General features: G+C 46.5%; 1 protein-coding gene across 1 annotated transcript in view; it reads left to right on the plus strand.

Annotated features, from left to right (window-relative positions):
• The first annotated feature begins 8,920 nt into the window (after window positions 1–8,920).
• Window positions 8,921–13,802, plus strand: part of EPB41L4B (erythrocyte membrane protein band 4.1 like 4B) — a 182,625-nt gene continuing 177,743 nt past the window's right edge. The window contains exon 1 of the mRNA XM_056520799.1: window positions 8,921–9,998. Coding sequence (XP_056376774.1) covers window positions 9,687–9,998 — 312 coding nt within the window. The 5' untranslated portion in view covers window positions 8,921–9,686. The remainder of the gene's footprint in view (window positions 9,999–13,802) is intronic.

A 13,802-nucleotide genomic window follows, 5' to 3' on the forward strand; every position in this document is an offset into this window, starting at 1 on the left:
ATGGGGTGTTCGGTCCCTCCTCCGTTCTCACAATTGGGCCATTACCTTTGATTGTCATATGCATGTTGCAATCAGAATCCTCCCTTTCTCCCTCTCCGGTCACGTGTTTTGGCACAGTGCTGGTAAACCAATCCTGTCCTTTGTTTACCTTTGACGTCATCTGTGCAGTCTCGGCTGCGCGAGGACTTTGTTTAGATTATGCGCTTGTTCGCACACATCCAGTGTGCGCGTTCTCATCTGCGCAGACTGTTTGCCTGCTACAGATATCACCTGCGCATACCTAGATGCACGGACACTTAGGATTTTTCAGGTACAGGTCTTCTGTTGCTCTGCGCATGATCTGCACACACTTAAAGGTGCTCAGGCACTTGTTTATTCTTCACTAATGTGTATTCCTATTGGGCTCTAGCATGAATCTATATTGTTTGCCCTATTCATATTTTTATACATAAAAAAGTATAACATTTTTAATGTTGTGATCATGTTTTATCTATTGTTCATTTCTGTATTTAAATGCTTTTTGCTCCAAATGTATGGGTGCTGTTTATTATTATATATTTTCTCATTTTATTTTAAATTATTCTGATGTATTCATACCAGGGGAGGGGGGGGGAGAAGGGGGGAGGAGAAGGGGGGGAGGAGAAGGGGGGGAGGAGGGGGTAAACTTGGTATAGACAACTTGTTTTTATCTTATATTGTTCAATGTTCTCATTTGTTTCTTCTTTCTTTCTCTTTTTAGGGATGTTCTTATGGACCCTCTCGGAGCCACACTATTTTAGACTTGTCCGACCTAAATATAAGGTAAGGTATTGGGTCCCTATATTTGTTCATCTTTGATTGTATTATATTGTTGTTGCACTATATAGATTAATTCTGAACTTAAATCGTTATATTATGTATTCATTTCTTACTTTACCTGTTTTATTACTGTTGTGTTTTTTTTTAGAAATTCTCTATGGGTGGACTTATTGAGAAATAAGAGAATAAGCGACCAACCAAAAATAGTAAGGTGCATAGGAACCTATGCCCAAAACAATAAGCAAGTACTTGAGATACTAAAGAGGTACTGGCCAATTTTGTTGGAGGACAAAGATCTAAAGGAAGTACTTACCCAAGGCCCAAGCGTAACGTACCGCAGAGGTAGGAACATTAGGGAGCACTTGGTGCATAGCTACTACAAAGAAAAGAAAACAGAAACAATGTGGATAAAGTTGAACATAAAGGGATCCTATCCCTGTGGAGTGTGCAATTTCTGTAGGTATATGCCTAAGAAAAAAGAGTTTGAAAATCCACTTAATGGACGAAAATATGAAATAAGAGATTTCATCAATTGGCAAACAACCAGAGTAATCTACATTGCGGAAAGTGGATGCCCAAAAAAATATGTAGGAAAGACCACACAACAATTAAGAAGAAGAAGAATATCAAACATCTAAGCACAATAAAAACAGGAGTAGACACCCCCCTGGCGAGACATATCCGCAAAGCACATAGAGGAGAAACCATGAAATTTAAGTTTTGGGGATTCATTAAAGGAGAACTACGGGATTGAAAAATGTATCCCCTATCCTAAGGATAGTGGATAAGTTTCAGATCGCCGGGGGTCCGACCGCTGGTGCCCCCCGGGATCTCCCGTACGGGGCCCCGGCTCTCTGCATAGAGAGCGCATGTCGACCACCGCACGAGGCGGCAGCTGACACGCACCCTCCATTTACTGCTATGGGAGAGCCGAAGCGCTGCCTTCGGCAATTTCCGGCTCTCCCATAGCAGTGAATGGAGGGGGCGTGTCGGCCGCTGCTTCGTGCGGTGGTCAACACGCCCTCTCTAACCAGGGAGCAGGGGCCCCGTACGGTAGATCGCGGGGGGCACCAGCGGTCGGAACCCCCACGAACTGAAACTTATCCCCAATCCTTAGGATAGGGGATACATTTTTCAATCCCGTAGTTCTCCTTTAAGCCCTATTTGGGCCCAAGAGGGGAAAAACTGAATAAAAAATTGCTGAGAGAGGAAGCAATGTGGATATACAGATTGAAAACCTTAAAGGGGTAATCAACTGGTGCCAGAAAGTTAAACAGATTTGTAAATTACTTCTATTAAAAAATCGTAATCCTTCCTGTACTTATTAGCTGCTGAATACTACAGTGGAAATTCTTTTTCGTTTGAAGATTTTTTAATAGAAGTAATTTACAAATCTGTTTAACTTCCTGGCACCAGTTGATTAAAAAAAAAAAAAGATTTTCACCGGACTACCCCTTTAAGCCCACAAGGATTAAATGAAGGCTTTACTTTTTCGGCCTTCCTTTGAAACTTACTTGCCAAAAAAGAGTTAAGAAAAACAACAGAAATCACTTGAACAAAATACAAATCTACACAAGAGAGCACGTGTCAAGCCATACCGAAAGAAGAAAAATGGGGAAAACAATGAGAAGTAATCATATAAGAAATAAAAACAATAAAGAGGTTATGAGAACAAATAAGAACAGTCCTAATCTATCCAAGCCCTCAACTGAGATTTCAATTTCCATAGAGAATTTCTGAAAAAAATACAACAATATTAAAACAGTAAGAAATGAATGCATAATATAACGATTGAAGTTCAGAATGAATCTATATAGTGCAACAACAATATAATACAATCTAAGATGAACAAATATAGGGACCCAATACCTTACCTGATATTGAGGTCGGACGTGTCTAAAATAGTGTGGCTCCGAGAGGGTCATCCCTAAAAAGAGAAAGAAAGAAACAAATGAGAACATAGTTGAACAGTACAAGTAGTCTATACCAAGTCCCCCCCCCCTCCATTTTCTCTCCCTTCTTCTATTCCCTTCTTTTTTTTTTTTGTTTTCACTTGGTCTTGGTTTGAGTGGCATTCGGGCTGCTCTGCCAGTGGGTAGTTCCCTCTGTGGGCACTGGTGTTGCGGCGGTGGTGGTCGCCGCCCAGTGCTACACCATTTTATGTTAGGGACGTTAGGGACACACTCTAAATAGGTGGCCTTGACGTGGTGAGTGGGCTTGTACTTTTTGATCAAAATGTATACTAACAAACTGTTAGTTTTTGAATTTATGCTGAGAAGCAAGTAGATCAAAATACAATTTGAGGATGTGCGACCATGTCTGTTTTCTCTACTTGAATTAGCACATCATATATATCCCTCCAAGATTCCTCTATTGTAACATGCATGTAGCTCCATAACAACTTGTATACAACAGAAAAGAGGGAGCTTAACTATGTATTGTGAACTATAAAATCAATACTTGATTAATATTCTATTAAAACATATGTACGCATATATCAAGTCTCAATATTGTAACAGTCCCAGTACTGAAGTGAATGAAGGGAGTGGGGTACACGTCACTATACCATATATTACAATGTCATGTAACAATGCATATCACATAAAAGTGCATGGTACTCCAGACAATAATGTACACCCAGGGTAGGAAACTAATGGCTCACTATGGAGGCCCTAATCCCTAGACTACATAGTGTCTCACAACAATCATATGCTACGATATGCAGAGCAATGCTTACCCATTTGTTTTAGCAGTGAACCTCGGCACCTCCCCCGACCTTGGCACACGTTTCGTGATCTTTTTCAAGCTACCACGCCCCCTCCCATAGGCTTGCATTGAGGGGGCGGAGTGTGATGTCACACAGGGCGGGGCCCTGACGTCACAATGCTCCTGGCCCCGTGATCGCCAGTAATCAGACCCGGAGCAAACATGCTCCGGGGACTGATTATAATGGGGTGCTGCATGCAAAATCACGGGGGTCCCCAGAAGAAGGTTATTAAGGATGCTGTTTTATGCTAGACTAGTGGTAATTCGGAAATGGTTGGCACCAAATATACCAGGGGTAGAAGAATGGAGGGAGCTGATAGATGGGGTAATAGAAGGAGAATAAGGAAAAAAAGGCAAATACACAATTTTTTTTTTTGTAAGAGGTATGGGAACCAGGGGGACACCGAAACATAAAGAATAGAAGAATAAAGGGAGCCAGATAAAAATAAGAAAAATAAAGAATAAAATAATATTAATAGCACGGTGAAATGGGGAAAGGCTGGGCGTCGCCCTTCTCCCCATCCGTCGGAAAAACAATATGTAAATAAGCAATGGGAAGTGGGAAGTTTATCTTTTCTATTATTTAATAATGGAATTTGTGTAATGTAAAATTTTATATTTGAAAAGAAGGAAAACTAATAAAAAAATTTAGAATAGGAGAAAAATTGGAAAATTGCTGCTAAGCCCTCTGATGTCTTTCAAAAGTAAAAACATGCCAACTTTATGATGCCAACATAAAGTACACATATTGTATATGTGAATAAATATATAATTTGTTTGGAATATCCATTTTCCTTATAAGTAGAGTGCTTGAAAGTTAAAAAAAATGCTACATTTTCAATTTTTTCATAAAATTTTGGAATTTCTCACCAAGAAATTATGCAAGCATCGACAAAATGTTACCATTAACATAAAGTGGAATATGTCACGAAAAAAAATTCTTGGAATCAGAATGAAAAGTAAAAGCATCACAGAGTTATTAATGCTTAAAGTGACAGTGGTCAGATGTGCAAAAAATGGGCGGGTCCTACGGTGAAAATTGGCTGGGTCCTTAAGGGGTTAATAAGTATCCCCTCTCTATCTACACTATCTTCCTCCTCTATGTTGTAGGTTCCCTCCCCCCCAGTCCCTAGTTTAAACACTCTTCCACCCTTCTAGCCATCTTCTCCCCAAGCACAGATGCACCCTCCCCATTGAGGTGCAGCCCATCCCTACGGAAGAGCCGGTATCCGACAGCGAATTCGGCCCAGTTCTCCATGAACCCAAACCCCTCCTTCCTACACCAGCTTCTGAGCTACTTGCTTACCTCCCTAATCTCCCACTGTCTCTCTGGTGTGGCTCATGGTACATGTAATATTTCAGAAAGTATTACCTTGGAGTTCCTTGCCTTAAGCTTGCGGCCTAAGTCCCTGAACCGCCGCTGGGGAACCCCGCAATCTTGTATTCGCCACCCACCTGTTTGAACTACACGCCGCGGTGCCAGCTCACAAACAGCCGGGTGGCGACCACGGTGCTGGAGAATCGTGACGTCACGACTCCGCCCCCGTGTGATGTCACCCCCCCCCCGCTATGCAACTCTCACCCCCTCCCATAAACTTGCATAGTGGGGGCGGGGGGGTGACATCACACGGGGGCGAAGTCGTGACATCAGGATTCTCCGGTCCCATGGTCACCACCCGGCTGTTTGTGAGCTGGTACCGCAGCGTGCAGCTCAAATAGGTGGGTGGCGAATACAAGATTGCGGTGAGACATCTTATCCCCTATCCTTTGGATAGAGGATAAGATGTCTCAGGGCCGGAGTACCCCTTTAAGGAGCTTGGGACACTAGACAATTGGCACTAGAGAATATAAGCATTTTTCTACATTATGGAAACCCAGATAGATATTAAAGGAGATGTCCGGTACAGACTATTCTTATTCCTTCTTGCCTGGGCTGCAAAAAAAAAAAAGAAAACAAGCTTTAAAGGGGTTATCCAGGAAAAAAAACTTTTCTTTTATATATCAACTGGCTCCAGAAAGTTAAACAGATTTGTAAATTACTTCTATTACAAAATCTTAATCCTTTCAGTACTTATGAGCTTCTGAAGTTAAGGTTGTTCTTTTCTGTCTAAATCCTCTCTGATGACACCTGTCTCGGGAAACGCCCAGTTTAGAAGCAAATGCCCATAGCAAACCTCTTCTAAACTGGGCGTTTCCCGAGACAGGTGTCATCAGAGAGAACTTAGACAGAAAAGAACAACCTTAACTTCAGAAGCTCATAAGTACTGAAAGGATTAAGATTTTTTAATAGAAGTCATTTACAAATCTGTTTAACTTTCTGCAGCCAGTTGATATATATAAAAAGTTTTTTCCTGGAATACCCCTTTAATTTACCTTCCTACATTCCCCCGAAGCTCCGCAACAGCTGATTGGTCGGTCAGGCTGTCTGCTTCCTACTTCCTTTAGCCCAGGATGTCAAACGGCACTTCAGCCTATAACTGGCAAAGCGGGACATCGCTGTGGCCGGTGATAGGCTGAAGCGCCGTGGGACGTCCCGGACTAAAGGAAGTAGGAAGCAGACAGCCCAGATGACCGATCAGCTGTTGCAGAGCTCTGGCGGAACGTAGGAAGGTACCGTATTTATCGGGGTATACCACGCACTGGCCTATAACACGCACCCTCATTTTACCAAGGATATTTGGGTAAAAAAGGTTTTTTACCCAAATATCCATGATAAAATGAGGGTGCGTGTGTGCGCGTGTATACCCCGATATACCCCCAGGAAAGGCAGGGGGAGAGAGGCCGTCGCTGCCCGCTTCTCTCCCCCTGCCTTTCCTGGGGTCTAGAGCGCTGCTGTCGGCCCTTTTCATCCCCTGGTTATCGGCGCCGCTGCCCGTTCTGTCCCCCTGACTATCGGTGCCGGCGCCGATAGCCAGGGGGAGAGAAGCGGCGCCGACAGCCAGGGGGAGAGAAGGGGCAGCGGCACCCATTGCCGGCGCCGCTGCCCCGTTGCCTCCCCCCATCCCCGGTGGCATAATTACCTGAGTCGGGTCCGCGCTGCTCCAGGCCTCCGTCGTGCATCCCCAGCGTCGTTGCTATGCACGGCGCGGCGCTCTGACGTCATGCGCCGCGCCGTTCAGCGCATAGCAACGATGCCGGGGACGCACGACGGAGGCCTGGAGCAGCGCGGACCCGACTCAGGTAATAATGCCACCGGGGATGGGGGGAGGCAACGGGGCAGCGGCGCCGGCAATGGGTGCCGCTGCCCCTTCTCTCCCCCTGGCTGTCGGCGCCGCTTCTCTCCCCCTGGCTATCGGCGCCGGCACCGATAGTCAGGGGGACAGAACGGGCAGCGGCGCCGATAACCAGGGGGTGAAAAGGGCCGACAGCAGGGCTCTAGACCCCAGGAAAGGCAGGGGGAGAGAAGCGGGCAGCGACGGCCTCTCTCCCCCTGCCTTTCCTGGGGGTGTATCGGCGTATAACACGCACACAGACTTTAGGCTAAAAATTTTAGCCTAAAAAGTGCGTGTTATACGCCGATAAATACGGTAAGTGAAAGTTTGTTTTCTCTTTTTTTGCAGCCTGGGCAGGATGGAATAAGAATAGTCCGTACCGGGCATCTCCTTTAAAGGCGTTTCCTTGTCTAACAGCTTACAGTGTCAGCGGATTGATATAAAAAAGCACAAATGCCTGAGGAAGTGGGTGACTGTGAAACGCGTTGCATTATGGGAAATAAATCCTTTTAGCTTCTTATCTGGTCTCAGCACTTCCATTGATCCCGCTCTGCTACCTGGAGATTACTTGTTTTTGAGCGGATTGATATGTGAATTGCAGCTAACAGACTCCCTTTAAGGGTATTCAGCGCATATTTGAAGCTGCAGATTTCAATGTAAATCTGCAGCATCAAATAACTGCAGTATACTGCACATTTAAATACACCTTAAGAATACTAGAAGTAAAGGAAAAAAGTTTTAATCGATTGGGGTCCAGGTACTTAGTCCTCCCCACTGATTGCTAATGTTAACAATGCACCCATTCCTGTCTGCCAGGACCACTTGGCACTGATTGGAGAAGGGCGCGAGTCGTGAATGGATTCACAGAAAGTCTATGAACTTTCTGTGAATCTGCAATGCTCTCTGAGGAGAACTGAGGGATGATGCACATACATGAACAGCACAATTCTCAGGTGAAAGCTGTTGCCTGCTAATTCTAGCAATTGGTGGGGGTCTCAGAAACTAGACCCCCACTGATTGAAATTTCTAATATGTTGCAGTGACCTGGCAGTTTTTTTTTTTTGTTTTTTGACTTTCCCCTTGGTTTTTTTTTCTCCAGTTTTTGGATATCTGCCACTGCAGTTTTTGAGCCAAAGCCAGAAATGTATTCAAAAGGAATAGGACATATAAAGAAAGCACTTAGGCTGGGTTCACACTACGTTTTGTACTTACGGTTCCCGTATACGGCTGGGAGGAGGGGGGCGGGGCTTAAACGCAGCGCCCGCACTCAGCCGTATTTGGGAACCGTATTTAATGCATGTCTATGAGCCGACCGGAGTGAACTGCAGCCTCCGGTCGGCCACGTTTTCGGCCATATGCGGTTTCCCGACCGTAGGCAAAAACGCGGTCGACCACGTTTTTGCCTGCGGTCGGGAAACCGCATACGGCCAAAAACGCTGAGAACCGGAGGCCGTATACGGGAACCGTAAGTACAAAACGTAGTGTGAACCTAGCCTTACACTTCTCCTCCTTTATGGATCCACTTCTGACTTTGGCTCAAAAACTGCAGTGACAGATATCCAAAAACTGCCAGAAAAAAAACAAGTAGAAACAGCCTTAAAAGGGTACTCTGCCCCAAGACATCTTATCCCTATCCAAAGGATAGGGGATAAGATGTCAGATCACTGGGGTCCCGCCGCTGGGGACCCCCGCAATATATTAAGCTGCACCCACCTGTAACTTCTTCCGGAAATGCTGGAGGCTCTCAGGCTAATTCCGGAAGATCATGACGTCCCGCCCCTGTGTGATGTCATGCCCCGCCCCCTCAATGCAAGTCTATGGGAGGGGGCGTGATGGCCGTCACGCCCCCTCCCATGGACTTGCATTGAGGGGGCGAGGCGTGACATCACACGGGGGCGGAGGAATTGGCCTGATAGCCTCCAGCATTTCCGGAAGCAGTTACAGGTGAGTGCAGCTTGCTATACTGCGGGGGACCCAGCGGCGGGATCCAACGATCTGACATCTTATCCCCTATCCTTTGGATAGGGGATAAGATGTCTAGGGGCGGAGTACCCCTTTAAGGGTTTTTTCTGGTGATAGAAGTTTTTTTTCGTAAAGGAGTTGGTAACCAAACAAACAATACTCATCTTCTTTGAACCCCACAGCTCCCAATTGTGGCTGCTTTCCCTGCAGGAAATCATTGGCTGAAATGCATCACTACTGTGACCAGTGATTGTCTGAATTATCTCTTGAAAAACTGCAACTCCCAGTATGCATAGGCTGCAACCATGAGAGGGTTAAAACACCTGCTGGCTCGTCAATAGAATGGCTGGGAAGGGAGCCAAACTCCTGGGAGGGAGGAGACACACGACACCGAGTAGAGGAGGAGGAGGGCGGCCGCGCCGAACAGACCCGGCTCTGTGTCATTTCCACATCTCTACAAGACGAGGAAGAGGACGCATCCAACAAGTGACTGCCGGACACGGACAGGACGCGTTACTTGTATCCGTCCATGAAGAGCGGCGGAGCGGCTGCCGTCACCCCCCGTGCAGCACACTGCTCCCTGCCACACACCTGCTGCCCTCACCGTGCTCTCCCCAGGATGGTGCATGCAGCCCGGAGGGGTGTCAGTGCTGTCGCCTCCCTCTGCCCAGTCCTCAGCACCCGCCGCCGCACTCCGGTTATGTCTGCGGGCTTGTGAGCCGGGGAAACTTTCCGCAGGAGCAGGAACTTCTCCACAGGGGCCAGCGGTACCGGAGCGGGGTGCTCACCTGTGCTTCCGCCCGGCCCCATCAGACTTTACTCGGGAGCTGTTCACACTGTCAGGAGCGAGTGTTATCGATCAGTTATTGACTGCTCAGGGCTGAGCTTTACTCTCCAGGAAGAGGAGGACAGGGTTAAAGAGGAGGGAGGAGGAGGAGGAGGTGAAGGATGATGCTGCGGTTCCTACGGAGGACCTTTGGTCGGCGGTCGATGCAGCGGCACGGAGGGAGAAGCGCAGTGGCGTTGCACGGGGCTGGTGTCCGCGATGAGAGGGATGGGGGCGCTATGGTGATGAGGGCTGCAGCCGGCCCCTCCGCTGCCTCCCCTGCCGGAGCGCTCTACCCGCACCAGCCCCTCCTGCCGCCCCCTGTGGTCAGTGGAGGAGCCGCAGTGCACATCCCTGCGGCCGGGGACAGCAAGTCCGTGTTGACCTGTAAGGTGTTGCTGCTGGACGGCACGGACATCAATGTGGATCTGCCGGTAAGTGCCCGGGACTCTGGGGCTCCATAGTGTGACTGCGCCGGGTCCAGGGTCATTCCAGAGACCGCACACGTGACAGCTAGAACTTCAGCCTGTCCCTTACCTGGAGCTCTGCAAGGTGGATGACAGCTAGAGGAGAGCTTCCAGGTCACTCTCCTGTATTGTGAGAGAAGTCATAAGATCATAGGACAGTAATTAGGGATCGACCGATTATCGGTTTGGCCGATATTATCAGCCGATATTCACGATTTTGGACATTATTGGTATCTGCAATTACCTTGCCGATAATGCCCCGCCTCCCCGACCAGAGACCACCGCCGCTGCCCCATTGCTTCCCCCATCCTCGGTTTTACAATTACCTGTTCCCGGGGTCCGCGTACTTCTGGCTCCGGCGGCATGCTGCGCAGCGCAATGACGAGTGACGTCCTCAACGCGACATCATCAGTGCGCGCAGTGACAGCTCAGGATGCCGCCGGAGCCAGAAGTAGCGCGGACCCCGGGAACAGGTAATTATAAACCGGGGATGGGGGAGGCAATGGAGTAGCGGCGGTGGTGGTTGGTTTAAGGGAGGACCCCAGGACAGGCAGGGGGAGAGAAGCGGCTCTCTGGCCCCGCAAAAGCCGCTGCAGTCCATTGATTTAGAGCCCCCGCTTTAAATAAATCATTGATCTGCAGCGGCTTCTGGGGGGGGGGGGGGGGTGTAATAGCCGATAATTTATACCGGAATATTGGCCTGAAAGATCACAGATTATTGGTATCGGCCCTAAAAAAAATCGATATCGGTCGATCCCTAATAGTAATCATATGTTGAGACAAAGCATAGAAATCATAGGCTAATTAATCAGACCATGATGTCATCGAAATCATTACAATAGGATATAAATCATAACATAATCATAAGCTGATAGAATATCATATTATGATTTCTATCTCATCACCTTATGACTTATTATCCCATGATTTCTAGAAATCATAAGATGATGGGATAGGGATCATAGCAGTAATAATCTATAGCAGCGGTCTTCAACCTGCGGACCTCCAGATGTTGCAAAACTACAACTCCCAGCATGCACGGACAGCCAACGGCTGTCCGTGCATGCTGGGAGTTGTAGTTTTGCAATATCTGAAGGTCCGCAGGTTGAAGACCGCTAATCTATAGGATAATCTTTAAATAATAGAATAGTAATCACAGGATATCATCTGTTACTATCACATTATTTTATGATTTCTAGTAATCCTCAGGATAATAAATCCTAAAATGATGGGAGAGAAATATGATGATATCCTATGAATCCTATCCCATCATCCAATGATCTATTATCGTTTTATTACTATCCAATCTCCTTATTATTACTAGTAATCCTGGGGTAATAAAACACAAGTTGATGGGATATTGAAATCTTAAAATGATAGGAATCCTAAGATGGGATTGACCTCGTATCATAAAACTCGTGTCATAAAAGTAGGAAAAATTAATTGTAGTAAAGAAGGAAACCGTGATCCTGTCTTATGCCAATCTTACAGCTGATATACACAGTAGAGATGAGCGAACTTACAGTAAATTTGATTCGTCACGAACTTCTCGGCTCGGCAGTTGATGACTTTTCCTGCATAAATGTGTTCAGCTTTCAGGTGCTCCGGTGGGCTGGAAAAGGTGGATACAGTCCTAGGAAAGAGTCTCCTAGGTCTGTATCCAATTTTTCCAGCCCATCTCTAATACACAGCATACAGTATGACTGATGGTAAAGAATTATATGTCCTTTTATGTGGACATCTGCTTTCTGTATTTCTATTGTAGACAGTAGCCATTTCCACACAAATTGTCACCTTCTGTTTTTCCTGTGCTATATCGCAGTTTAGTGTTTATTGGGATGATCGGCCTATATACTTCAATCGCTTGAGATTTTCTGCAAAAAGTCACTGTGTCAGTCTGAAAAGTGAATATTTTCAGTTTCTCAGGCGGCAAATTGTGAATAACGCTAGCCAAAAAGCAGCCTTCTTTCTAGGCATGTGACTCATAAAGTAGGGACTCTATTAGAAATGCTGTGGTATGGATTTGGCGCCACGTGCTGTAAACTGTGTGACTCGCCCACAATATGAGACGACAGTAGTCAGCCAGTACTAGGCCAGGTCTCTACACGGTATTTTGTCATTAACTTCATTAATATGGTGTCTTATTTAATTTCCCGTATTCTTATGGGGTTGCGTGAATTTGTAAGTGAACACATAATTTGATGACATTGCAATAAAATATTTTTTAGGAAATTACCACAAGAAACATTTCAATTCTTTTATTGTTCTATCAACCGTATTATGCTGTTGAAAGGGATATCACTATGGTATTGTAATGTTTTTACTTTCAAAAAGATGGCGAATAGCATAAAGTTTTCTGCCGTGCGTTTTCGCAGAGCTCCCATGTAACCACTTTCTTGCTCTGAGTTCACCGACCTCTAGTGATGTCATGTGTTTCCGGGGTCTTATAAATTTGCACAGCAAGAATAAAAAGAAAAATAGCCAGCACAACTACCTAATACACGGGTGAACGCTGCTGTGGCAAATACACTGCTCAAAAAATAAAGGGAACACGAGATAACACATCCTAGGTCTGAATGGATGAACTAATCGTATGAAATACTTTTGTCTTTACATAGTTGAATGTGCTGACAACAAAATCACACAAAAATTATCAATGGAAATCAAATTTATCAACCCATGGAGGTCTGGATATGGAGTCACACTCAAAATCAAAGTGGAAAACCACACTACAGGCTGATCCAACTTTGATGTAATGTCCTTTAAAACAAGACAAAATGAGGCTCAGTAGTGTGTGTGTGTGTGTGTGTGTGTGTGTGGCCTCCACATGCCCATATGACCTCCCTACCACGCCTGGGCATGCTCCTGATGAGGTGGCAAACCTGGACTAAAGCATCCGCCAACTCCTAGACCAGTGTTTCCCAACCCAGTCCTCAAGGCACACCAAAATTCCGGGTTTTTTCAGTTACTCCATTGGAATAGAACAGGGAAAAATTAAAATCCTGGACTGTTGGTGTGCCTTGAGGACTGGGTTGGGAAACACTGTCCTAGACAATCTGTGGTGCAATTTGTTGTTGGTGGATGGAGTGAGACATGATGTCCCAGATGTGCTCAATCTGATTCAGGTCTGGGGAACGGGCGGGCCAGTCCATAGCATCAATGCTTTCCTCTTGCAAGAACTGCTGACACACTCCAGCCACGTGAGGTCTAGCATTGTCTTGCATTACTAGGAACCCAGGGCCAACCATACCAGCATATGGTCTCACAAGAGGTCTGAGGGTCTCATCTCGGTACCTAATGGCAGCCAGGCTACCTGGGGCAAGCACATGGAGGGCTGTGCAGCCCCCCAAAGAAATGCCACCGCACACCATTACTGACCCACCATCAAACCGGTCATGCTGGAGGATGTTGCAGGCAGCAGAACGTTCTCCACAGCGTCTCCAGACTCTGTGACGTCTGTCACATGTGCTCAGTGTAAACCTCCTTTCATCTGTGAAGAGCACAGGGCGCCAGTGGTTAATCTGCCAATCTTGGTGTTCTCTGGCAAATGCCAAACGTCCTACACTGTGTTTGGCTGTAAGCACAACCCCCACCTGTGGACGTCTGGCTCTCATATCACCCTCATGGAGTCTGTTTCTGACCGTCTGAGTGGACACATGCACATTTGTGGCCTGCTGGAGGTAATTTTGCAGGTCTATGACAGTGCTCCTCCTTGCACAAAGACGGAGGTAGCGGTCCTGCTGCTGGGTTGCTGCCCTCCTACGGCCTCCT

The sequence above is a fragment of the Hyla sarda genome, chromosome 5, assembly GCF_029499605.1.
Source record: "Hyla sarda isolate aHylSar1 chromosome 5, aHylSar1.hap1, whole genome shotgun sequence".
Classification (NCBI taxonomy): domain Eukaryota; kingdom Metazoa; phylum Chordata; class Amphibia; order Anura; family Hylidae; genus Hyla; species Hyla sarda.